Source organism: Leptodactylus fuscus, chromosome 2 (genome assembly GCF_031893055.1).
Source record: "Leptodactylus fuscus isolate aLepFus1 chromosome 2, aLepFus1.hap2, whole genome shotgun sequence".
Lineage (NCBI taxonomy): Eukaryota > Metazoa > Chordata > Amphibia > Anura > Leptodactylidae > Leptodactylus > Leptodactylus fuscus.
The window spans coordinates 263,241,487-263,266,087 of NC_134266.1; the positions used below are offsets into that span (position 1 = coordinate 263,241,487).

General features: G+C 45.3%; 1 protein-coding gene across 1 annotated transcript in view; it reads left to right on the plus strand.

The window, feature by feature from the left end:
• The window catches only part of SLC36A4 (solute carrier family 36 member 4), a 133,515-nt gene that overhangs the window by 33,046 nt on the left and 75,868 nt on the right, over window positions 1-24,601 (plus strand). Inside the window, exons 6-10 of the mRNA XM_075266129.1 lie at window positions 664-748; window positions 4,319-4,528; window positions 6,759-6,857; window positions 14,532-14,701; window positions 17,889-18,058. Coding sequence (XP_075122230.1) covers window positions 664-748; window positions 4,319-4,528; window positions 6,759-6,857; window positions 14,532-14,701; window positions 17,889-18,058 — 734 coding nt within the window. The remainder of the gene's footprint in view (window positions 1-663; window positions 749-4,318; window positions 4,529-6,758; window positions 6,858-14,531; window positions 14,702-17,888; window positions 18,059-24,601) is intronic.

Sequence of the window (24,601 nt, forward strand, 5' to 3'; positions counted from 1 at the left end):
ACATACTCTCCTGTTCTCGGTGCTTCAGGGTCTCCCACCGCCGTCCGGTCCTGCTGCTCCAGGGGGCTTGGCAGTCAAAATATCAATAAAGCTATTACAAAAAATTTTTAAAAATCGCCACATTGGTAAGGCGGGGGGGCTCGTCGGTCAATAAAACAATAACAAAAAATAAAAAATCGCCACAGTGGTGAGATGGTTGTGTGTGGGGGGGGGCCTTCGTAGGGGAAAAAAAAATCAATAAAGCTATAACGAAAAATAAAAAAAATCACCACAGTGGTGAGACGCAATAGGGGTGGCAGTCGGATGATTGATCGAAAGTGTTATCCAGCGTTGCGTTACTGTATGGATACTGAACTAGCGGGAGGTTACAGAGGCTCAATTTTGACGCAGCTTTGGATGTGATTAGAGCATAATACATTCTATAACACAAGATCCATGCAAGATGAGCGAAATATTTAGCAAGTAAGACATGGCTATAGACAGTTTTAAATTGTAAAACTGTGTTGTAAGCCGGAGCTGTGCTTTAGGCGATTGTTACTGGTAGATGCCATGTTTACTGATAGCAGAACTCCCCAGGCTTCCCGATAAATAAATCATCCGCTTTTCTGAAGTTGCAGTTTCTATTAATTTTGTCCTCACTTGATCCAATCTTTCTCCCCACAGGAGTATTGTAGATTTTGCTTTGGTGGCCACGCAGTTGGGGTTCTGCAGTGTTTACTTTGTCTTCCTAGCGGAGAACGTCAAACAAGTGAGTAACCGGCGCGGTCATGACGTCCATCATGGTGCTGGGATGTTCTATAATGCTGAAGATCTAGTAGTTATATAATAGTGGGGATACTGGCATTGTACACCAGTCATTAGGGTATTGGTGGTATAGTCTAGGCTGGATTTTAGGGAGAATTTTAAAGGGATCCTATCACTAAGACACAATTTTTTCTAGGTACCACGTTGGAATAGCTTTAACCCCTTAAGGACCAGGCCATTTTTTGGTTTCGCATTTTCGTTTTTCCCTCCTCACATTTCAAGAGCCATAACTTTTTCATTTTTCAGTTCACAGAGTCACATGATAGCTTATTGTTTGCGGGACAAATTGTACTTTGTAATGGCACCATTCAATATGCTGTGCAATGTACTGGGAAGCTGGAAAAAAATTCAGAATGAGGCGCAATTGGAGAAAAAATGCATTTGCGCCATTTTCTTATGGGTTTAATTTTTACAGCATTCACTGTTTGGTACAAATGACATGTTACCTGTGTTCTACGTGTCAGTACAAACGCGGTGATACCAAATTTATATAGTATTTGAAATTTTTTGATACTTTTAAAAAAATGATAAACTTTGCAAAATAGAAAAAAAAATTTGTGTCATCATGTTCTAACACCTGTAACTTTTTCATATTTCCATGTATGGAGCTGGTTGTGGTGTCTTTTTATGCGGGACAAGATGACGTTTCTATTGATACCATTTGGGGAAAGATCCGATGGTTTGATCACTTTTTATTCAATTTTTTATAGGAGGCAAAGTGTTGAAAAAAACGCTTTTTGGCTGTTTTTATTTTTTTGCCGCTACGCCGTTCGCAGTACGGGATAAATGTTTTAATATTCTAATAGTTCAGGCATTTTGGAGCGCAGGGATACCTAATATGTTTATGTTTAATGTTCTTTAATTACTTTTATAGCTGATCTAGGGAAAGGGGGGTGATTTGAACTTTTATATTTTTTTTATTTTTTTAATACTTTTAAAAACTTTTTTTTTTCTTCTGTTACATTTATGATCAGACCCCTTAGGTACCTTGAAACCTAGGGAGTCTGATCGCTCATACTATTCACTGCAATACTACAGTATTGCAGTGAATAGGAAAATCGCAGCACTTCTATTAGAGGCTGCCTCTGGCATCGTCTAATAGATCTTGTGCAGAGACAAGCCTGGAAGCCTTCAATAGGCTTCCGGCTGTCATAGCAACCGATCACCGCCCTCTTGTGACGTTCAGGAGGGCGGCGATCGGCGAAACATGGCGGCGCCCATGCCGCCGGCGCCGTTTACACACTGCGGTCACGTTTGACCGCAGTGTGTAAAGGGTTAACAGCAGCGATCGGCTCGGGCACCGACCGCTGCTGTTAGTGGCAGGTTCTGGCTGTATTATACAGCCGGCATCTGCCGTGTATGGAGCGAGCTCAGCGTGTGAGCTCGCTCCATACATCCCCATGCGACCCATGACGTACAGTTACGTCAAGGGTCGCTAAGGGGTTAAGAAAGGCTATTCTTCTCCTACCTTTAGTCATCTTCTTCGCGCCGCTGTTTGCCTACAATCCCGGTTCTTGTCAGTATGCAAGTTAGCTCTCTCGCAGCTCTGGGGGCGGGCCCAAGTGCTCAAACAGCACCGGGGACGTCCCCAATGCTGTGAGAGAACTCTCTCCAGCGCTGCCTCCATCCTTGTCAGCAGCGTCATCTTCAGCTTCTTCTTCCGGCGGTCTCGATCCCACCTAAAAAGATCGTGTTCGGGTTCGCTCAACCCTACTCCTTACATCTTAATCCGAGAGGAGAAGGTTAGTATATTTAGGTTCCTATAGCAAACAGCAGTGGGGAAGGGCTGCTGCTCCTTCCGGTTGCCTAACAGGAAGAGACAAATCTAACCTGGAAGTTGTGAGAAAGAGAGGCAAACGGACAATTTTCTAGGACACTTTCTAGAGGAGACAAATTTCCTCGAGCAGCTTTTGCCACTTTTTCAGCACCTCAGCAACAATGGTGGCAAAAGCTGCTCGAGGAAATTGTCTCCTCTAGAAAGTGTCCTAGAAAATTGTCCGTTTGCCTCTCTTTCTCACAACTTCCAGGTTAGATTTGTCTCTTCCTGTTAGGCAACCGGAAGGAGCAGCAGCCCTTCCCCACTGCAGTTTGCTATAGGAACCTAAATATACTAACCTTCTCTTCTCGGATTAAGATGTAAGGAGTAGGGTTGAGCGAACCCGAACACGATCTTTTTAGGTGGGATCGAGATCGGTGATTATTTCCCACAATGCTTTGCTACTGGCCAAGCATTGTGGGAAAAGCTAACAATGTTAGTCTTCACACTGAGTATACGCCCCGCTCATTCTGAGCGGAGTGTATACTCCGTGTGAAGGCCCCGCTGCAGTTCCATAGGAATGAATTGAAGCAGCCGGCACACAGTCTTAACCCCCTGCGTGCCGGCTGTGTCCATTCATTCTAATGGGAGACTAGCTAACATCTCTAGTAGCTACTTACCTGCAGAGATGGCTGGTCCGGTGCCTGGTGTTCTCATTCTTCTTCGCCTTGCTGCCCCCGCCTCCCAGGTTAGTGTTAAAGAGCTAGGAAGAAGGCGGGGCTTGTGGCTTAGGAGAGTGTGGGCGGGTACTGGGAGGGGAGATGTGACATCTCCCCTCCCAGTTCCCGCCCACACTCTCTTAACCCGCCCACACTCTCCTAACCTGGGAGGCAGGGGGCGGCGAGGCAAAGAAGAACGAGAACACCGGACCAGCCATCTCTGCAGGTAAGTGGACACCAGGAGGGACGAAGTAGCCTGAGGATTAAAAAAAAAAAAAAAATCCTCTGGCTACTTAGTGATTAGTTTCCATGCTGTATAGTGAATAGGATTGTTTTTAAAATCCGATCTCCGATTAGTAAAAAAAATCCCATTGACTTGCATTGGGATCGGAATTGGGATCGAGATCGGGTTCGAATGAAAAATGATCGGAAATCGGATTTCAATATCGATCCTGAAAAATCAAGATCGGCTCAACCCTAGTAAGGAGAGGAGTCAACTTTTTTCTCTTTGCTAGATTTTCTTCAGTATATGTTCACTGTTTCCTTTAAGAAAGTTGACAAAATATCTTCTTAAAGACATCCTACCCATACAAAAAAACGCTATATGGCTTTGCGAATGACGTTCCAATAATCTAGATTTATTTTTTTTTTAATCATGTGACATCCATTGGGCCCTATTTATCGCAGGAGTAAATAGGTTTTTTCTGTAGATCACTGATCTCCAACCGGTAGCTCTGCAAATGGTGCAATACTACAACTCCCAGCATGCCAGGGTTATAAGGGCACTTTGAACGTTGTAGCGGGGGAGTCACAGGTTTGAGTCCACTTTGGCATGCTGGGAGTTGTAGTAGTGCTGCAGATCATTCCGTCATCAGAAGTGACTCTCAGGACACGGCAGATTTGTCAGGTTTTCCACCATTAACTTTTTAAGTTTCCAATTACTTTCAGTCTGAAAAGTTACATCCCAATACAATAAGCCAAAATAGCAATGTGTGACCTCCGTGACATCTCCTGGAGTAAGAGTGCAATGTTCTTTCAGGTTTTTGAAGCTTCCTTTGAGAGCCATTCCCAGTACACAGGACCCGTGGGGAGATGGGATCTTGATGTGCGGCTCTACATGCTCTCCTTCCTTCCTCTCATCATACCATTAGTTTTTATACGGGACTTGAAGAGCTTGTCTGTCTGCTCCTTTTTAGCCAACGTCTCCATGGCCGTCAGTCTTGTTATCATTTATCAATACGTATTGCGGGTAAGTACTGGCCGTTCCGCTTTTCTTACATTTCTGACACTTGGATTAAAAAAAGTAATATTCTGAGAAAATTAAATCTTAAAAATTTTACCACCAACCCCAACTCTTTACATCGATAGGCGCTGCTCCACTGATTCCGGGATAGTTGGAATTTTTCTTCTAGCCCCCACCATTCCTGAGCAATCAGTGCTGTTAGTTTTAGCACCCAATATGCTAATTAGGCTCTGTACTGTCAGTTGGGCCATTCTAAGATGTAGTCTGAGCACCGCCCACCTGACAGTAGAGAGTCAGATTAGCATATTGGGTGCTGAAACTAACAGCACTGATTGCTCAGGAACGGTGGGGGCTAGAAGAAAAATTCCAACTGTGCCGGAATCAGTGGAGCATCGTACAGATGCGCTTGGTGGTGAAACGTCCTGTTTAAATTTCATCTAAAACTTTTCGACATACATGAAGTTTTGTTTAGTAGGGTGGTCCAGTGTATGAGATCTCCACCGATCACCGAAATAAAGGGTCACAAGCTATCGTTGTACCCCCTTTGGCCGTGATCTGCTTTGCTTAACAGAGTACAGATTGTACATACATAATAGGGATCTGTAGACTTCAAACTCTATGTTCCTGAAAAGAGCCAAGCAAATCCCTACCAAAGGGGAACAATGCTCAGCTGAGACTCTTAGCACGTGGACCCCACTAATCCTAACTCCTCACATGTTACTTGGTAGAGCGGACCTCCAATTATAAAACAACATATCAGAAATGAATAGTACTAGTGAGTAGAAGAAACTTTGTAATATATCTTATTACAGTATATTGCTTCCTTCTCCACTTATCAGGCTGCTCTCCTCTTCTTTCTTCTCTTGTCTCAGACTCTTATCTCTAATAGCACCTGTAGCAGTATCCAACCTCAAACACAGAAGTCTATGGAGAGGGGGAGAAGGAGGCTGTCCTTGTTGACTCATTTTGTAGAGCAGTATCTTAAAAGGTATAGTAGAGCCAGATGAGTTTAGCAGCCGCAGGATGTGTCTTTTCCATCAACCTCCCCTCTCCATAGACTTCTGTGTTAGAAGTATCTGCCTGAGATATGGAGAATGAAGCATTTTTATTGAATAAGATATATTACAAAGTTTCTTATATTTACCTGCGCTATTCATTTCTAAAAAGTTGTTTTATCATTGGGGGGGTATGTCTGAAATAAATTTATCATCAAAATGGCACAATCCTTTTTTGTGCAGTTTAGACACTGTTCACATGTGTACTGTGAGCCTGTATGGTACACCCATTTATAGACCGCAAAAACCAAGAAACCTGAATGGTTTAGGGCCATGATGGCGAACCTATGGCACGGGTGCCAGAGGTGGCACTCGGAGACCTCTCTTTGGGCACCCATCTATGGAACAGATTACACTGTGTGGGGACCATTGTGCAGCTGATTGTACTGTGTGGGGGCCACTGTGGAGCAGATTGTACTCTGTGGGGGCCACTGTGAAGCAGATTATACTGTGTGGAGGCCACTGTGGAGCAGATTGTACTGTGTGGAGGCCACTGTGGAGCAGATTGTACTGTGTGGAGGCCACTGTGGAGCAGATTATTCTGTGTGGGGACCACTGTACAGCAGATTATACTGTGTGGGGACCACTGTGCAGCAGATTGTATTGTGTGGGGGCCACTGTGCAGCAGATTATACTGTGTGGGGGCCACTGTGAAGCAGATTGGACTGTTTTGGGCTCACAGCCCCATTCATATGACCATATTTTGCTGATCTGTGATTGTGTGCAATTGTGGATCTGCACAGTATTAAGGTTAAATTGCTGTGTTGGCACTTAGTAATACATTAGTGGGTTTTGGTTTGCAGTTTGGGCACTCAGTCTCTAAAAGGTCCGCCATCACTGGTTTAGGGTAATGGAGGGTTACTACTAGCTTTCCCAGTGGTCTAAGATAGTGATGAAGTTGTCTTCAGCTTCCATGGTGGAATGGGAAAGTGAAGAGGTTAATACCTGGTCATTTCATTGGCCATTCTTGTAAAGTTTTATGTACATAGCCAAATTTTACACAGCGGATCAGTGTAAGGCTGGGAAAATCTGTATAGAAATTACAGCACTTAAGTTATAGTTTGAGCAGTTTTGCATTGGGGATTCTGGGGGTCCTGGCAGTCGGACTCCCATGATGAGAATGTGATTGTAGCCGTGTGATTTTTGGTGATTATTAACTTTCACAACTGTTTCTTCCCCAGAATATCTCAGATCCCCGGACACTCCCTTTAGCATCAAATTGGAAGACGTATCCGCTGTTTTTTGGAACGGCCATATTTGCTTTTGAAGGAATAGGAGTGGTGAGTAAATATTTTTTTTTTCTACTCCATGTTTTAGGCATACTCTTAGGATCTAACCTATCATTTTGATCAGTGGTGGACTTTTCGCTCATCTCGATTCTAGTGTACGCAACTATGTTGCAGTTCGGTTTATCGAGAGGTGGCCGGGAGCATTGCTGTGGAAGAGCTGCACTACAGAGAATAAAGTATAGTACGCTAACCTAAAAGCGGAAAACTGTAATTCCTTAACGGAATTAACATAAAATATAATACAAAATTAAAGGGCATCTCTCATGTCTTCAGGCACACGTGGTTTTATATAATGGCTTTCCCCAGGGCAAGAGATATCAGTGCAATTACCAATATCCCTTCACTGTCAGAAGGGCGTTTCTGACAGTCTAGAGTCTAGACAGTACTCGTCCATAGTTCTGTACTGTCAGAGGGGGCGTAGCTTATGGCCCAGCATGACGCTGAGCTATGAGGAACACCCCCATTACTAGTCTGTGGTTGAGTAGTGTCAGAAGAGGGGGGGGGGGCGTTCAGTACAGGGCACATAATGAAGAAGCCGACTGAATTCAGTGCGCTGTCGGCTTTCTAGCAGTATATAAAACCAGATAAGTACGAGGACATGAAAGGCTCTCTTTAAAGTTGCTTTTACTAAGTGTCTCAGTTTTGGCTAGTTTGCTGTTCCCTCCTGTTACTAAGGAAGTTCCGTCCTTAGCCTCAAAATTAAGAGGGATTCACAGTGAGCGCAGGGAGGAGGGGTTGCTTTTCCTCACACAGTGAATAGAGAGGAGGGTCTGGTCCCTCTTCAAAGTCTGTCTACTTAGCTTTCTTTTCACTGCACTGAGTAGACTTTACATTAATGTATGTTGTGAGGTTCTGCAGAATCCTCTAAGGACTTGCATCTACTTCTGGGATATTAGTCATAGACAGTAAGCAGCTTTCCTGACTGCACACATACATTTCTGTTTCTGTGTCACAGATCTTTTTAGCTGCTTTGTGCCCTGTAGTTGCAGCCCCGTGCAGGGGTGAACCTAGGGTTTGTGCCACCTGAGGCGGACATCAGAAAGCGGAGCAGAGGGGGCGGGGCCGAGCGGAGCGAGCGTCGTTAGCAGGCAGAGAGCAGGCAGGGAGAGGACCTGCTCTCTGCTAAGCGTGAGGGGTGGCCACTGGAGCAGCGCTGCGTCCACAGGGCCGCCCCAATCCACCACTCGCTTCCCATGCTGGGCTGCTGAGACTGTGCCGCCCTCCCCGGGGCCCCGGCCTCATGGGAGGTGCGGCGCTGGCCCCGTGTCCCTGGATCTCTTATGTTATGGTCAATTGTTCCTGGCAAAATTGCACGTCAAGAAACCAGTAGTAAACCACATCTTAGGCCCTGTGTCTTTGTCACAATAGTAGAGACAAAGCAGCTGTCTGAGGACATCAGAACTGCTATTATTAGCAAACACAAGACTTATACCATAGGGTATAAGGCCATCTCCAAAGACCTTGGTATCCCAGTTCCAACAGTGCACAATATTATTAAAAAGTTTTCCAAGCATGGATATGTCAAGAACCTCAATGGACGCGGGGGAAAGAGGAAAACTGACGAGAGATGTCTTCGAAGGTTGGCGAGAATGGTGACAAAAACACCAGGTCAAACATCCAAAGACCTGAAGGCCAACCTGGAACAGTCTGGGGTCATGGTTTCAACAAATGCCATACGCTAAACCGAGCAGAGATTTATGGGCGAAAGCCAAGGAAGAAACCATTGCTGTAGAAGACATAAATAGGAACAACCGATCTTTGCTAAAGAGTACCTCGACAAACCAAAGTCCTTATAGAGAGAGGTGTAAGTTCCATATCTTGTGGGTATATCCTAAATGTCTTTCGTGGGAACATCTTTTGAAATTTGTAGTGTCAATACCCACCGCCTCAGGTAGTCAGTCAATTCCAAGTTCACAGGCAATAGATTGGATTTGCATTGATATTTGCTTCAAACCAGAGAGACTACAAAAACAAATGATAAAGTTTTTGATTTTCGTAAAAAAAAGAAAAAATTCTACGATTGAACAGTGCAGTTGAACAACAGCCACGGGCCTGTGCGCCGCTCGCTACCGTGATAAATTGTAGCATCTCCCTTCAGTTGATAAGAAGCGTCGCCCGTACCTCTGTGTTCATGGTTCCCTGACGCCGCTTCAAGGAACGTCGAAATCGGTGTCGCAGAGTAAAAAGGAAAAACACAAAGTAACTGTCCTCACTGCAACATAGGGACACAGAGTCAGAACTGGAGATTTAACCCCTTAAGGTCCATGGGCATTAAGGCATAGCAACTTTTTTCATTTAGTTTTCCCCATCTTATTCCAAAATTTCTAAGTTTTTGCCATGTCTAGGCTTATTCTTTGCATAAGAAATTGTATTTTTAGGTGGCACCATTTTGGGTACAAATAAGGTTTTGCTCAACTTTTATGAATGTTTTTGTGGGGTCATTACGATGCTAGGGACGATATATGTATGTAGGATTTGTTATTGTTAGTGTAGTGCTCCTCAGTACACTATACTGTTTATGTAGTGCACCATTCTAGCTGAAAAGACCCCCCCAAGTATAATGATAGTGGTGTTTGTGAGGTTCGTGGGTCCACGGTCTCACTTACCGATCCCCCTCTTGCTCACAGCTGCCTCCACAGATGGGGGAAGCTCCGGCGGCTGTGAGCGGCAGCGAGTAACTCCAGCAAAAAATCAGGGGCCTGCTGGGCCCCCTAATATCCCGGGCCCTGTGGCAGCTGCTACCGCTGCTACCCCGGTAGTTATGTCCCTGTACTCATGTAACTTTAGGGGGGTTTGTTTTTGCAGGACAGGTTGTAATTTTAATACTTGGGTGCATATAATTTTTTAAATATTTAAAACATTTTGGAGGATTTCAAAAAAGTTTAACAGCTAATATTTTTACCACATGGGAAAGTGTTTTTTCAAGAGGGTAAAATATATTTTTTTACGAACAAATGTTGTTAAAAAACTAAAAAAAAAAAATTACTTGCCTCATTGATCCTCTCCTGTTCCCGTTGTGACATTTGCCTTTGCCCTATCTGCTTCTAGCTCTATATAATATGCTGGAAACAGTTGATCATGGGGGTGCTGGGTGTCGGACCCCACAGACCTGACAGATAGGCCATCAAGATCCAGTCTTGGAAACCCTTTAGTTTAAGGCATTTCATGATGTATATCCTACTAATATTATAAATGTGAAAGTATGGATGTTTGTGTGTTTGTTCCTCTTTCACGGATTTGGATGAAATTTGGCACATAGATAGTTTGTCACCTCGATTAACACATAGGCTACTTTTTACCCTGGTAAATGACATGGCTTCACAACTGTTATGAATTTATGTTCATATATGATATTACAATGCTCTTGGCAGCAGGCTGATAAAGCCAGGTCTGTTATCTCTCTATGTAAACACACAGATAACACAGAGTCCACTGTGCGCTAGCATTTTCATATTATCTGATCTACTCCAGTGCTGAGACACTGATATAGGAAAACCCCTTTAATCCAACTTGGCAGTTTGCCTATTTTAAACATGCCAGGAAAAAGAAAATCTAATTTGTCGCAAAATTCTAAAACAACGAGCGCTATGAAGCAAGCCAGAAGTCACAGACTTCTCCTCAAGCGGAGCTCAGGAGGATTGAGCAAGGTAGGTGTCAAGCGGCTCTTACAGAAGCCGAAGTGCCGGAGCAGGCACATCATCGAAGCCAACAACAAGCCCTCATTATATGGCGTCCCAGCAAGCTGCTGAGATGCCGGAACAATCACAGGCTGGGCAAGAGGAACGAGATCAGCAGCAGGCCAACTTGACAGCTGCCGAAACGCCAGAGCAGACGGATTATCGATACCAAGAACACGCTCATTATATGGCGTCCCAGCGAGCTGCTGAGATCCCGGAACAATCACAGGCACGGCGTGAGGAACAAGTTCAGCAGCAGGACAGCTTGAGAACTGCCGAAACAGCGGAACAGAATTTGCTGGATAAAAGCGGATCATGGACGCCAACATCACGCAGACAAAGTCGCAGGCAGAGGCTAGTGTACATCATGTTGTCTTAAAGGGTTGACTAGGATTTTGGCCAAACTCAGGGACAGCCAAGGTGGGTATAAAAAATAAATATATAAATGAAAAAATAAAATATAAATAAAAAAATTTTAAATCCCACCCCGCCACCCCTGAGTTTGCTCTAAATCCTAGCCAACCCCTTTACGAGATTAAATTTGTTAACTTTATGTAGTCAATTTTTTTCTAATCGCTACCTCGAAAAATCGAAAGTAGATGAGTAGATTTTTAACATCAGATGTCTTCTTACCTCCTCCCCGTGAGATGACTGCGATGCCACGGCTGCCATGTCTCACCTGGTCTTCCCATTACAGCCTATTACATTGTAACGCATGTCAGCGGATTCTACTGGTACTTGTCATCCTGGATCGATTCGGACATGTGTGTCGCTTCATGCCCTCCCTTCAATAATCTGTAATTGGGAAAAATTTTCTTGTATGACTTTATCGATCCTAAAGGCAAAGTAGTGGAGTCTGAAGTAAATCATTTCTCAAATCCAACTCCAAAGCTGAGAAGCTCCTCTAATAAAGATATTGATTCCTCGAGCCATCAGCGGTTTCTTGGTTGTGTCTTACAAGTCCGCCATTCGTTGTTGTTTTTTTTTTAAATATGTCTATAACTTATTTGGATTTTGTGTGGGTGATTTTTACCGCATTATGTAGTGTACTTAAAGGAGAATATTTCATAGATAGGCTTAGAATGGGAAATTAAAGGGATTGCTGGTACGGGTGTCAGAAAAAGTAAGTGAACACTATGAGGCAGCTATATTATGACTGCCATATTGGACCTCAATATTTATAAAAGGTCTGGCCGAAGCAGTGACCGAAAGACTTATGAAGAAGCTGCAGCAGGGTGTGAAAAATAATACTCTCCTTTACTTGGTGGTCCAGTCCATTGTTGTCTTCTGGTGAAGGTCTCCACCACACGTGACCACTGAGGCCCCATCAGTGGCCTCAGCGAAGAACATATGATGTCACTACGTGAGAAGTCCCAGTTCAATCAGGGGCATTGGAAGTCTGTCTCGTTCATTTTATTAGGACTGAGCTGTATGATGGCCGTATGACCAACAGACATGAGGTCACTTCCTGAGGAAAAAAGAAATCAGCCATGTTTTCTAATCTTGCACAACCCCTTTAAAGACTCTATTCACAGGATAAATTATAGGAGTCATATATCTGCAGGATGGAGGAAGTTCTTCTCATCAGGGATCTGGTGGTCATCCTCCATGGCTATAACACTTACCCCCATATCTTTAATAGGACAACCGCTTTAAGTCACCATATTGAGAAATTGAGAAGAAATACACAGTCCAGTCCTATTAATGTGACCAGCGCCTACTTTTGATGTCAACGTTAAATAACCAATGGCAGAAGGCACGTGTCATCAGCCATTTGGGTGCACTCATCATTGTGGAAGGCACGATGGATCAACACAATTATGCATCTCTCCCTGCGGACCATGTTCACCCCTACATGCGAATTGTTTTTCCTCAGGATGATGGCATCTACCAGTAGGACAATGTGACGTGTCATAAAGCTCGCTGTGTACGTGCGTGGTTCGAGGAGCACCAGGATGGGTTTACCGTACTCCCTTGGCCAACAAATTCCCCGGACTTGAACCTAATTCAGAATCTGGGACCACCTCGATCGGGTTGTTCGCGCCATGGATGCTCAACCGCGTCACCTAGCGCAGCATCCCCTCTCTTCCTGCACGTCTCGCAGCGGTCCGCTCTGCCAAAGGTGGTTATTCTGGATTTTGACAGGTGGTCACAGTAATGTGACTGGACTGTGTATATAAGAAAGACTTTGGGGATCAATCTTTAAAGGGGTTGACCCCTTATGGACAATTATCCTCTATACACAAGACTGGGGAGTAAGTGTCTTGAGTGATCTGGAGGACAGGGGGACCTCCTTGTGAATGGAGCTCCATTGTGTGCAGGTCATGCAAGTACAATTCACTTTTATGGGGCTGTGAACGCATTACATTCTCGGCAGCCCCATAGAAGTGTGTGGAGTGCGGGTCACACACGTACACTACTGCTCCATTCACAAGGAGGGGACTTTCTCTGTCTTCCCGATCACTGGGGATCCGTCGATCAGACACCCATCCCCACTATCCACAAGACCGGGAATAAGTGTCCATAGCGGAACAACCCGTGTAATAAACTTGTTTTTTCTGCTTTTTATAAAATTCACATTTTGGCCTCAGTCCCATAATCCAGAAACCTCACACGTGCCAGATTATTGGAGTTTTCCTACATGACAGTGATAGGACAGGAATATTTTACTGCTCTCCATTTTTCAGAGTGTTTTATAACCTCCCATTTATCATCTGTAAATCGTCCCGCTTCTTCCTATCGACTCCTCGCACTTTGTGTCCTCTCGGCGCAGTCCTCTCTACCGTTCCCTCTTTTATCGCACCGTCACTTGATAGATGGTCTGCCTCGGGGGAATAATACACATTTAGCCGTTCTATCCGAGTAAGTGGAATAGAATGGAGGGATATTAATTTAGAGAGGTTTCGCTTGTGCTAAATGGCACCTTAGGCCATTAATATCGATGGCGTCTGATAGTTTTGGAGCAGGCTCTTTGGGCCTTCCGGCGGTGTCTGCGGAACAGGGTGAACGCTTTATATCTCTGCTGTCATAAGTTTATAGAGAGGCCATAAAGGGGCCAATAATAATTATGTTTGGTGTTAAAGGGTTAATTCCGTCTTGTAAAGGGACGGCATGTGGTTGGGGTGTCGCGCAATGGACTGTGGGTTGCCCCCTTTGACTTTCACTGATCCCACATCCCCTTCTATGGATCTCCTTTTATTTGTATTGGGTTGCGGTTCTTTGCATATCGGGGGGTAGGTGATGTCTCTGATGGAGTAAGAAGGGAGGCCAGGGTGAGGCATATTAAACCAGCAGTACAGTCCTATAGATTAGACTCTCTTGACTGTAAGGGCTAGTTCACACGGGGCAAGAGGGGGCAGATTTTGGTGTGGAATCCACCTCAAAATTCGCTCCCTCACAATAGAGGTCTATGTAGACCGCTAGTGATCTTTTTTCCGCCCTTTTTTGACATGTCCGCGTCAAGACAATCCCTCCGTACTAGGCCCATTCCTTTGGGCCTTCTCTGGAACGGGAAGCCAAGACAGTCGCATTTTGGTCCGGATTCTGACGCCCTTCCCGCGTCCAAATCAGGACCAAAATACGCAGTCTCTTGTCCCGCGCGAACTAGCCCTGACGCCTTTTTCCCATGAAAATCCGTCTCTCTGCTGCAGAGGTAGTCATCTATTTCGGAATATGAGCACTAAAGCCTTCCCATGGGGTACACAGACACATCAACCTTAGCTTCTTTTTGAGTATCTTGGGATACCACCCATTTAGCGAGCCCAAATTTGCAAGCAACATCGATTTGTCCATGGTGGGGGGTACTTGGTCGGAACTTCCTTCTTGAGGGGTGAAAAGACTGTGTCGTGGCACAGTTTATCGAATATTGTGCATTCATGTCCCAATGTTGGGCTGAATTTGTACTACCAGAAAAGTTAAGGACTTGCGCGTCTGTAAGATGAGACTTTAAGCCTGACAAGTTCTCTCTCTTTGATGTTTTATTTTACAGGTTCTCCCCCTGGAAAACCGAATGAAAGAAAAGAGAGAATTTTCCCGAGCCTTGAACATTGGAATGGCAATAGTGACAGTTTTGTATATCTCTCTGGCCACAGTGGGGTACCTGAGGTTTGGAGACCAAATCAAAGGCAGCATTACTCTAAACCTTCCGCAAGATTCCTGGTGAGTTCCTTTTATGCATCTTATCTTTTGCAGAAATCCTAGGGTGACTTTTCCTAGCGCAGAGCATTGAAGAAGGAACACAATAGGTGCTGTCAGGTGCTGAGATGACGTCCGTGGATTCATAAGATGAAAATCGAGGCAGAGATTTTGTTACATCGTTGGAGAGAATGCAGCAAAGATTAATTGGCCGTGTCTTAAAGGGATTGTCCAGTTTCAACAAATTAATATATAATGAAAAGTTGCGCAGTTTTCCATTATACCTTATGTATAAATTCCTCATGGTTTTCTAGAATTCTCTTTGCTGTGATCCATTGTTTATTTCCAGTAAATTTAAATCATGGTATATTACCATGTGATATACAGTCCACGGTCATGTGATGTACAGTCCACGGTCATGTGATGTACAGTCCACGGTCATGTGATGTACAGTCCACGGTCATGTGATATACAGTCCACGGTCATGTGATATACAGTCCACGGTCATGTGATATACAGTCCACGGTCATGTGATATACAGTCCACGGTCATGTGATATACAGTCCACGGTCATGTGATGGACACAGGTGCACAGCTCGTTACATTAACAGTGCAGTAATCAGACATCTGTATGGTAATAAGCTGTGCACTCGTGTCCATCACATGACCGTGGACTGTATATCACATGATCGTGGACTGTATATCACATGACTATGGACTGTATGGGCTGCTTTAGCCAATAGTGCAGCCTCACTGGGCCCTATGGATGTCGGGGGCCCCTCAGCCACCCGGATCGATCCGCTCTGTGCTACATTATTCAGTCTTCGGGCAGAGAAGCAAAATGAGCTCCGAGCCGCATACATCATTACAGCCGGAGCCTGCGGGTCCGTGGGAACCCAGTTAGGTGAACATTCTTTTTTTTGGGGGGGGAGAGGACTGTGTGTGTGTGGGTTTAGGAGGCAGGGAGCCTTACGAGGGGGCTGTTATGGTGAAACTATACTATTTTTGTCACTTAAAAAATTATGAACAGGGCCCCCCTAATATATTAAAACGGCCCTGGACTGTATATCACATGACCTTATACTGATCTATATCTTTTCATTATATATATAATACCATTTATTTGCTGAACCTGGACAACCCCTCTTAATGGGGTTATCCAGTCCTTAAAGGGAATCTATCACATAGAAAATTCAGTTCAATCTCTAGGCAGGATGTTATAGAACAGGATGAGCTGAGCGGTTTGATATATAGGTCTGTGGGGAAAAGTTCAATATAACCTGTCATATATCCATCAGAATCTCTCTATAGTGAGAAGTCTAGGAGGCGGAGCTATCGGTGATTGACCACCTCCCCTCTATGATAGCTGGCAATTATCGATTGGACCGCCTCCTAGACTTAGTGATTGACCGCCTCCCTTCAATGACTGTGTATACAGAGATAACTGTTGAACACTGATAGCTCCGCCTCCTAGACTTCATAACCTAAAAAGAGCAGAGATTTCAATGGATAAATGACAAGTTCTGCTGAATCTTTTCCCACAGACTTATATATCAATCTGCTCCGCTCCTCCTGCTCTATATCCTCCTGCCTGAAGATTTTCCATGTGATAGGTTCCCTTTAAATATAGACGGGCTGTGATGTTGCGTCTGTGGGTCATGTTCCTGGGACCGGACCTTGAGCGTTCTATTCTGTCAGGTGACAGATCCGAAGCTACCTATGTAAGAAGCAAAAACTGCAATTTTTTCCAGTAACTTCCAATTATTTTCTGGATAATATCCAAAGTTAGATTCTAACTTTCTGAACGTGAACTTCAGTACGACTTGTACATTACCAGGCAGAGCTTTCCTTCTTTTATTCGAGGATTAACTAGATGTTAAACAAGGTAATGTCGGCATAAAAGACGTTTTAACTACATGTGGGTTTTAATATCCGTAAAATTAGGAAAGAGTTCTATGAATCACGCTTTCTTCTAAAGTTAGTTAAAAAACCATTTAGACCTCTCCAGGGAGCCATTTACCTCCCGCTGCATTCCCAAAAAGTGCACCCAGCTAAAACAGAAGCAGTAAAGTGGCGAACGTTTTAGGGCCTGCGTTTCAAAAGACACATTTCTTAAAGGGGTATGCCAATGGAGATAACTGACTGGTGGGGTCTGATCCCTGGGATTGTCACCCATCACAGAAACAGGGCTCCAGTTATGGGACTTGTAGAGGATCTCTGGCTACCCTGTGGATGCTGCATTCAGAAGGGGGATTGGGACCCCTGTTTTAGGGATCAGTTTGGGCCTCAGTGATTGGACACCCACCAATTTGACAGCTATTGACTATCCAATGGAGATGGGAATAGCTTGAATACCACTTTAAAATGTGGGAAGGGTGATGATACTGCTGCCAGTGGGGAAGTGGAATGATACTTCCGTCATTGTGGAAGGGTGGTGATATTGCTGCCAGTGGGGGAAGTGGAATAATACTGCAGCCAGTGGGGAAGTGGAATGATACTGCCACCAGTGTGGAAGGGCGATGTTACTGCTGCCAGTGGCGAAGTGGAGTGATACTGCCACCAGTGTCGAAGGGCCATGATACTGCTGCCAGTGGGGGAAGTGGAATAATATTGCTGCCAGTGGGGAAGTGGAATGATACTGCCGTCAGTGTGGAAGGGTGATGATACTGCTGCCAGTGGGGGAAGTGGAATAATATTGCTGCCAGTGGGGAAGTGGAATGATACTGCTGTCAGTGTGGAAGGGTGATGATACTGCTGCCAGTGGGGGAAGTGGAATAATATTGCTGCCAGTGGGGAAGTGGAATGATACTGCTGTCAGTGTGGAAGGGTGATGATACTGCTGCCAGTGGGGGAAGTGGAATAATACTGCTGCCAGTGGGGAAGTGAAATGATACTGCCGTCAGTGGGGAAGGGGGATAATACTACTGTCAGTGGAGAGGAGTGGGGAAGGGGGATGATACTGCTGCCAGTGGGGAAGTGGGTTGATACTGCCGCCAGTCAGGAAGGGGGGGGATACTGCTGCCAGTGGGGAAGGGAGATGATACTGCCGCCAGTGGGAAAGGGAAGAATACTGCCTCCAGTGGGGAAGGGGGATAATATTGCTGCCAGTGGTGGAGGGATAGAACAACATGTTGTTTTTTACAGCCAGTAAAATGGAGTGTTCATGTCATTCCTTCTTTAATTCTAGCCCCCCCTTTGCCCTCTCTTTCAGGCTCTATCAGCTGGTGAAGGCGCTCTACTGCTTTGGCATTTTTGTGACCTATGCTATCCAGTATTACGTTCCTGCTGAGATAATCCTGCCACAGGTCACCTCAAGAGTGTCCAAGAAATGGAAGCTGCCCTGTGAGCTGACCATCCGGTCATTGCTGGTGTGCGCCACCTGTAAGTAGGCCAAGTTATTACATCTGGATAATAGTCATTGTATTAGCTGGCTGTCTGCAGATCACATCTGGTCATTGCAGAGTAACGTTATGTTCACATGGAGGAAAAAGTGGCGGAATCCTTTTCCACTGTGTGAACTTTTCGCATGGCTAGCCGATGAACCATCGGCCTTCCGTTGCGACATCCCGCTCCTAATTAGGCCCGAAAGAATGGGTCCAGACAGGAGCGTGTGTGAAGTCAATGAGGGCCATTTTTGCAGGCAGATTCCGCACCAAAATACCTCCGTGTGAACATACCCTAAGTGACCTGATTGCTACACCGGAATATCAGAGGATTAAAGGGGTTAAACACTTGTGTTCCCGCTCCCAGTCTTTATGTAGGATATAAAGATTAGAAATCGATGAAAGTCAATGTTTTATGTTTTCCAGCGCAAATGGAATTTTTTTTTTTATCCTGTAAGTTATTTTATTTAATTTTTTTAATTTACTGTTGGAAGTTTTTGTAATCTATATTTTTTCCCCCGTTTTTTTTTCTAAACAAGTCCATTAACATCTGACGTTCTCGCTTTTGACAATTTTCATTCTATTGTGCTGCGGCATGAATGATAAAACGGGCTCGCACCGTATCATACCATTCAAAGTCAGGGCTTTTTTTTTTTTTTTTTTCCTGCAAAGCTTTTAAACTGTGCGAAATATGGATTCAATTATTTGCAGCAGAGGCACATGAAAGGGAGAGCTACATTTAATAGTTTTTTGTTTTTTTTTTACTACTTCTGAAATCAGTCTTGTGAAATGACCCCATTCTGTCTCATTCATCTGATAGGCGGCTTAACAAAATATATTGTGTGAACTCATTTCAAAACATGGATATCCCCTTTACTCCCCTGCAGTAAAATGAAAGCCACAGGCACGGGACTCGGGATCATTTCCAATGCCAGTTTTGGTAGATATCTATAACGGAGTAGAATTCTTATCCTTTACATCATAAGAATAGGAGTCTCAATGCCAGGCAGGTGCTGTAAAGGTTGACCTTTCTGTATCACACTGCAGATTCTTTCCTAGCTTTGGACACCTGACATTATTGCATGTTGTACATGCGTTGCGTTACATTGGGACGTGCTGTAAGAGACATTTGGACCCTATCCACAGATAAGAGTCATACCACTCGGACCCCCAAGATCAGAAGAACAGGGACTGCGATCTGCAGCAGCCTCATAGAAGGTCATACAAGTGCACTGACGCCCCATTCACACGTTCCATTCAGGGGAACATTCGGGGCCCTTGTTCTTGACACTATACATATAACATTGAGTAATATTAGATATTCATTGATTTTCTTGAACAGCCACTTTCAATCAAAATTGTACAGTTTTGTATAAAATATTGCAATGGGTTTTAGTTAATGGGGTCCCTGATTAGAAGTGTCGGCCGTTGGAAGCCATATACGTGGTAAAGATAGGAAGCAGCCCTGCTCCCATCCACGTGAATAGGAGTGGGCTGCAGTTCCAGACACCACCACTACAGTGTATGGCGCTCTGTACACTGTATACAGTTCCTGGTCCGTATAGTGTATTGGTGTTGCCTGGAACTGAAGCCCGCTCCCATTTACTTGAGTATGAGCAGGAGTGCTTCAGGCGGTATACCTAATAAATGGCCTGTAGGGGGCGAAACACCTGATGGGGATAGGGTCCAGGTAGGCGTGACCTATCCTGTAGACCAGTCATCAAATCTCTGCTGGTCGCCATTCTTGTTACTTCCAGACTCTGAATACCTTTACAGAGCTAATTCACGGAACAGATTAAGATTAAGGTTTGCTACAATGTGTCCAGTCCAGACCATCTTCGTCTTTGTTCACATTTCCGTTTTGGTTACTGTATTTCTGATCCATTTTTTTTTTAGATCAAAAAAACAAAAAGTGAGTGACCCAGTAAAGTCTCTGCTCATGTCAGTAGGTACTTAAAAGTCCTCAATTTGCCTTCAGTTTTCATCCGTTTCGTCTGCGTATGTGTGTGTCATGCACAACCTGCTGTACTAACAGCCTGGACCTGACTGATCGCTTTTCCCTGCACTGATACACTGTAACAAACTCTTAGGACTGGAGAGAGTTTATTCTGCTACCGGGAGCATTGCCAGGATTAGATACCGTCAGCCATTTCTCGGCTGTGAGCAGGACTGGATTGGAAAACCTCCGTCCTACACAACAGTCAGCCCCAGAACCTGACATATGGGATTAAGAAAAGACTTTAACTCTTAATCAGCTGGTTGGAGAATAGGCAACAGTACAAAGTAACACAGTGCTGCAAGCCTAGTAAGAGTTGCAGTGATGTTTGAGTTCACAGATATACACTCACCGGCCACTTTATTAGGTACACCTGTCCAACTGCTCGTTAACACTTAATTTCTAATCAGCCAATCACATGGCGGCAACTCAGTGCATTTAGGCATGTAGACATGGTCAAGACAATCTCCTGCAGTTCAAACCGAGCATCAGTATGGGGAAGAAAGGTGATTTGAGTGCCTTTGAACGTGGCATGGTTGTTGGTGCCAGAAGGGCTGGTCTGAGTATTTCAGAAACTGCTGATCTACTGGGATTTTCACGCACAACCATCTCTAGGGTTTACAGAGAATGGTCCGAGAAAGAAAAAAACATCCAGTGAGCGGCAGTTCTGTGGGCGGAAATGCGTTGTTGATGCCAGAGGTAAGAGGAGAATGGCCAGACTGGTTGGAGCTGATAGAAAGGCAACAGTGACTCAAATAGCCACCCGTTACAACCAAGGTAGCCAGAAGAGCATCTCTGAACGCACAGTACGTCCAACTTTGAGGCAGATGGGCTACAGCAGCAGAAGACCACACCGGGTGCCACTCCTTTCAGCTAAGAACAGGAAACTGAGCTACAATTTGCACAAGCTCATCGAAATTGGACAATTGAAGATTGGAAAAACGTTGCCTGGTCTGATGAGTCTCGATTTCTGCTGCAACATTCGGATGGTAGGGTCAGAATTTGGCGTCAACAACATGAAAGAATGGATCCATCCTGCCTTGTATCAACGGTTCAGGCTGGTGGTGGTGGTGTCATGGTGTGGGGAATATTTTCTTGGCACTCTTTGGGCCCCTTGGTACCAATTGAGCATCGTTGCAACGCCAAAGCCTACCTGAGTATTGTTGCTGACCATGTCCATCCCTTTATGACCACAATGTACCCAACATCTGATGGCTACTTTCAGCAGGATAATGCAATGCCATGTCATAAAGCTGGAATCATCTCAGACTGGTTTCTTGAACATGACAATGAGTTCACTGTACTCCAATGGCCTCCACAGTCACCAGATCTCAATCCAATAGAGCATCTTTGGGATGTGGTGGAACGGGAGATTCGCATCATGGATGTGCAGCCGACAAATCTGCGACTGCAACTGTGTGATGCCATCATGTCAATATGGACCAAAATCTCTGAGGAATGCTTCCAGCACCTTGTTGAATCTATGCCACGAAGAATTGAGGCAGTTCTGAAGGCAAAAGGGGGTCCAACCCGTTACTAGCATGGTGTACCTAATAAAGTGGCCGGTGAGTGTATAACAGATTTACAACAATTTTGGGGGAAAATTGTAGCAAAATCCAGCAATACAAACCCTATCCTAATTCATGCCAGGAAAATCAGACTTCTAAAATTCACTTGTGCACAGAACAAGGAGTCTGGAGAGAGTTTGGGAGTTGCGTACGTACGGTATAACTCGTACAGCCGTAGTGCTCCTGACAATGTACAAGTCCTTAGACACTAGAGGGCACTAGATGACGTCCAGCTTTATTAGGTTCTTGGATAACCCTTTACGGAGCTGTATCTGGACTGTGTGCCAAGATAAGACAAAGATTTAATAAATCCTTCTAGATAGATTATTATTTATAGATTATTATTCATAATTCAGATTGGTTTAATATTAACATAAATATATTCATTACAATTAAACAAGATTCATTAGTGTTATAAGGCACAGACTGCGAATAAGTAAAATGAAATAGATTTTTCTGACCTAGGAGTCCCACTAAATCCCATTTAGAGAAAGTCTTACTTCCCCTCACCCTCTCATAGAGAAAACCTGTGAGTCCTGCTTCCCCCATCACTCATAGAGAAAGCCTGTGAGTCCTGCTCCCCCCCCCCATAGAGAAAGCCTGTGAGTCCTGCTCCCCCCCATAGAGAAAGCCTGTGAGTCCTGCTTCCCCATCACTCATAGAGAAAGCCTGTGAGTCCTGCTCCCCCCACCACCAATAGAGAAAGCCTGTGAGTCCTGCTCCCCCCACCACCAATAGAGAAAGCCTGTGAGTCCTGCTCCCCCCACCACTCATATAGAAAGCCTGTGAGTCCTGCTCCCCCATCATAGAGAAAGCCTGTGAGTCCTGCTCCCCCCACCACTCATAGAGAGAGCCTGTGAGTCCTGCTCCCCCCACCACTCATAGAGAGAGCCTGTGAGTCCTGCTCCCCCCACCACTCATATAGAAAGCCTGTGAGTCCTGCTCCCCCCACCACCCATAGAGAGAGCCTGTGAGTCCTGCTCCCCCCACCCACTCATAGAGAGAGCCTGTGAGTCCTGCTCCCCCCACCCACTCATAGAGAGAGCCTGTGAGTCCTGCTCCCCCCACCCACTCATAGAGAAAGCCTGTGAGTCCTGCGCCCCCCACCCACTCATAGAGAAAGCCTGTGAGTCCTGCTCCCCCCACCACCCATAGAGAGAGCCTGTGAGTCCTGCTCCACCCACCACTCATAGAGAGAGCCTGCGAGTCCTGCTCCCCCACCACCCATAGAGAGAGCCTGTGAGTCCTGTTCCCCCGTCTCATAGAGAAAGCCTGTGAGACCTGCTCCCCCCCCCCCCCACTCATAGAGAAAGCCTGTGAGTCCTGCTTCCCCCCCATAGAGAAAACCTGTGAGTCCTGCTCCCCCCCCCACTCGGAGGAAGCCTGTGAGTCCTGCTCCCCCCACTCATAGAGAGAGCCTGAGTCCTGTTTCCTCCACCACTCATAGAGAAAGCCTGTGAGTCCTGCTCCCCCCACTCATAGAGAAAGCCTGTGAGTCCTGCTCCCCCCACTCATAGAGAGAGCCTGAGTCCTGTTTCCTCCACCACTCATAGAGAAAGCCTGTGAGTCCTGCTCCCCCCACCACTCATAGAGAAAGCCTGTGAGTCCTGCTCCCCCCACCACTCATAGAGAAAGCCTGTGAGTCCTGCTCCCCCATTACTCATAGAGAAAGCCTGTGAGTCCTGCTCCCCCCACCACTCATAGAGAAAGCCTGTGAGTCCTGCTCCCCCCACCACTCATAGAGAGAGCCTGTGAGTCCTGCTCCTCCCACCACTCATAGAGAAAGCCTGTGAGTCCTGCTCCCCCCACCACTCATAGAGAAAGCCTGTGAGTCCTGCTCCCCCCACCACTCATAGAGAAATCCTGTGAGTCCTGCTCCCCCCACCACTCATAGAGAAAGCCTGTGAGTCCTGCTCCCCCCACCACTCATAGAGAAAGCCTGTGAGTCCTGCTCCCCCCACTCATAGAGAAAGCCTGTGAGTCCTGCTCCCCCCACCACTCATAGAGAAAGCCTGTGAGCCCTGCTCCCCCCACCACCCATAGAGAGAGCCTGTGAGTCCTAGTTTTTCGGTTACAATCACACATTTTCAATAACTCACCAATTTTTCACACTGATTTTCATGAATTTTCACAATGTCCATTTTTATCTGTGTGGAATTTGCCACATGATGTGGATTATAAAATACCCAGCACATCGATTCTCTGTGGATTTTCACTGCGAATTAGTTCAGTGAGAGGTGAAGTAACAATATCCGAACGTGGAACCAAATGGCGAAGAAATTATCAGCAAGTCGTCTTAGAGAGAGCCTGGATAGGGAGATTTTTTTTCATGTGGACGTTCTATATTGGTCATCGGAACTGGTGTTGGAGAGAAAGTGAAGGCTGTCCACGTCCAGAACCAGACAGTGTGAACAAATCACGAAACACAGTGATGAGTGAAGAACCACGGTGTGTGGTACGTTCTCTGTGACCCATGTGGCCAGGCAGAAAGGTCCTGTATAGTGACCAATCAGAGTAATTCTTAAGTTGTGTGGCCCCTATAGTCAGAGGTACAAAACCAATATGTGAATGTACGTCATGGGAGTTGATGTCTTCTGAGACTTGTAGAGTGACTTTCTTGCCAACACATACTTGCCAACTTTTGGCAGAGCCCTGGTACTGGTGACATGACCTTATTGGTATTAGTATTATGAAGGTATACAGCCGTTGACCACCTTGTGTGAGCGGGTCCCAACACTTGATCAAGAGTATGAAGGCTGACATCACACTTAATTGTGCCAAGAATTTTCTTTATTGAACTCCGCTTGTGTGAATTGTAGAGCAAAACGTTTTTCAGTCGAAGACCTTCTTCAGACTCTTTTGATATGCAGAAGACGAAATTTCACCATATAGAATAATAAACGGACAGAGTAATGGTCCCCAACTCTTTGGACATCCCAGGGAAAGGTCCCGCAGGGTAACCAATCGAGGGGGAAGT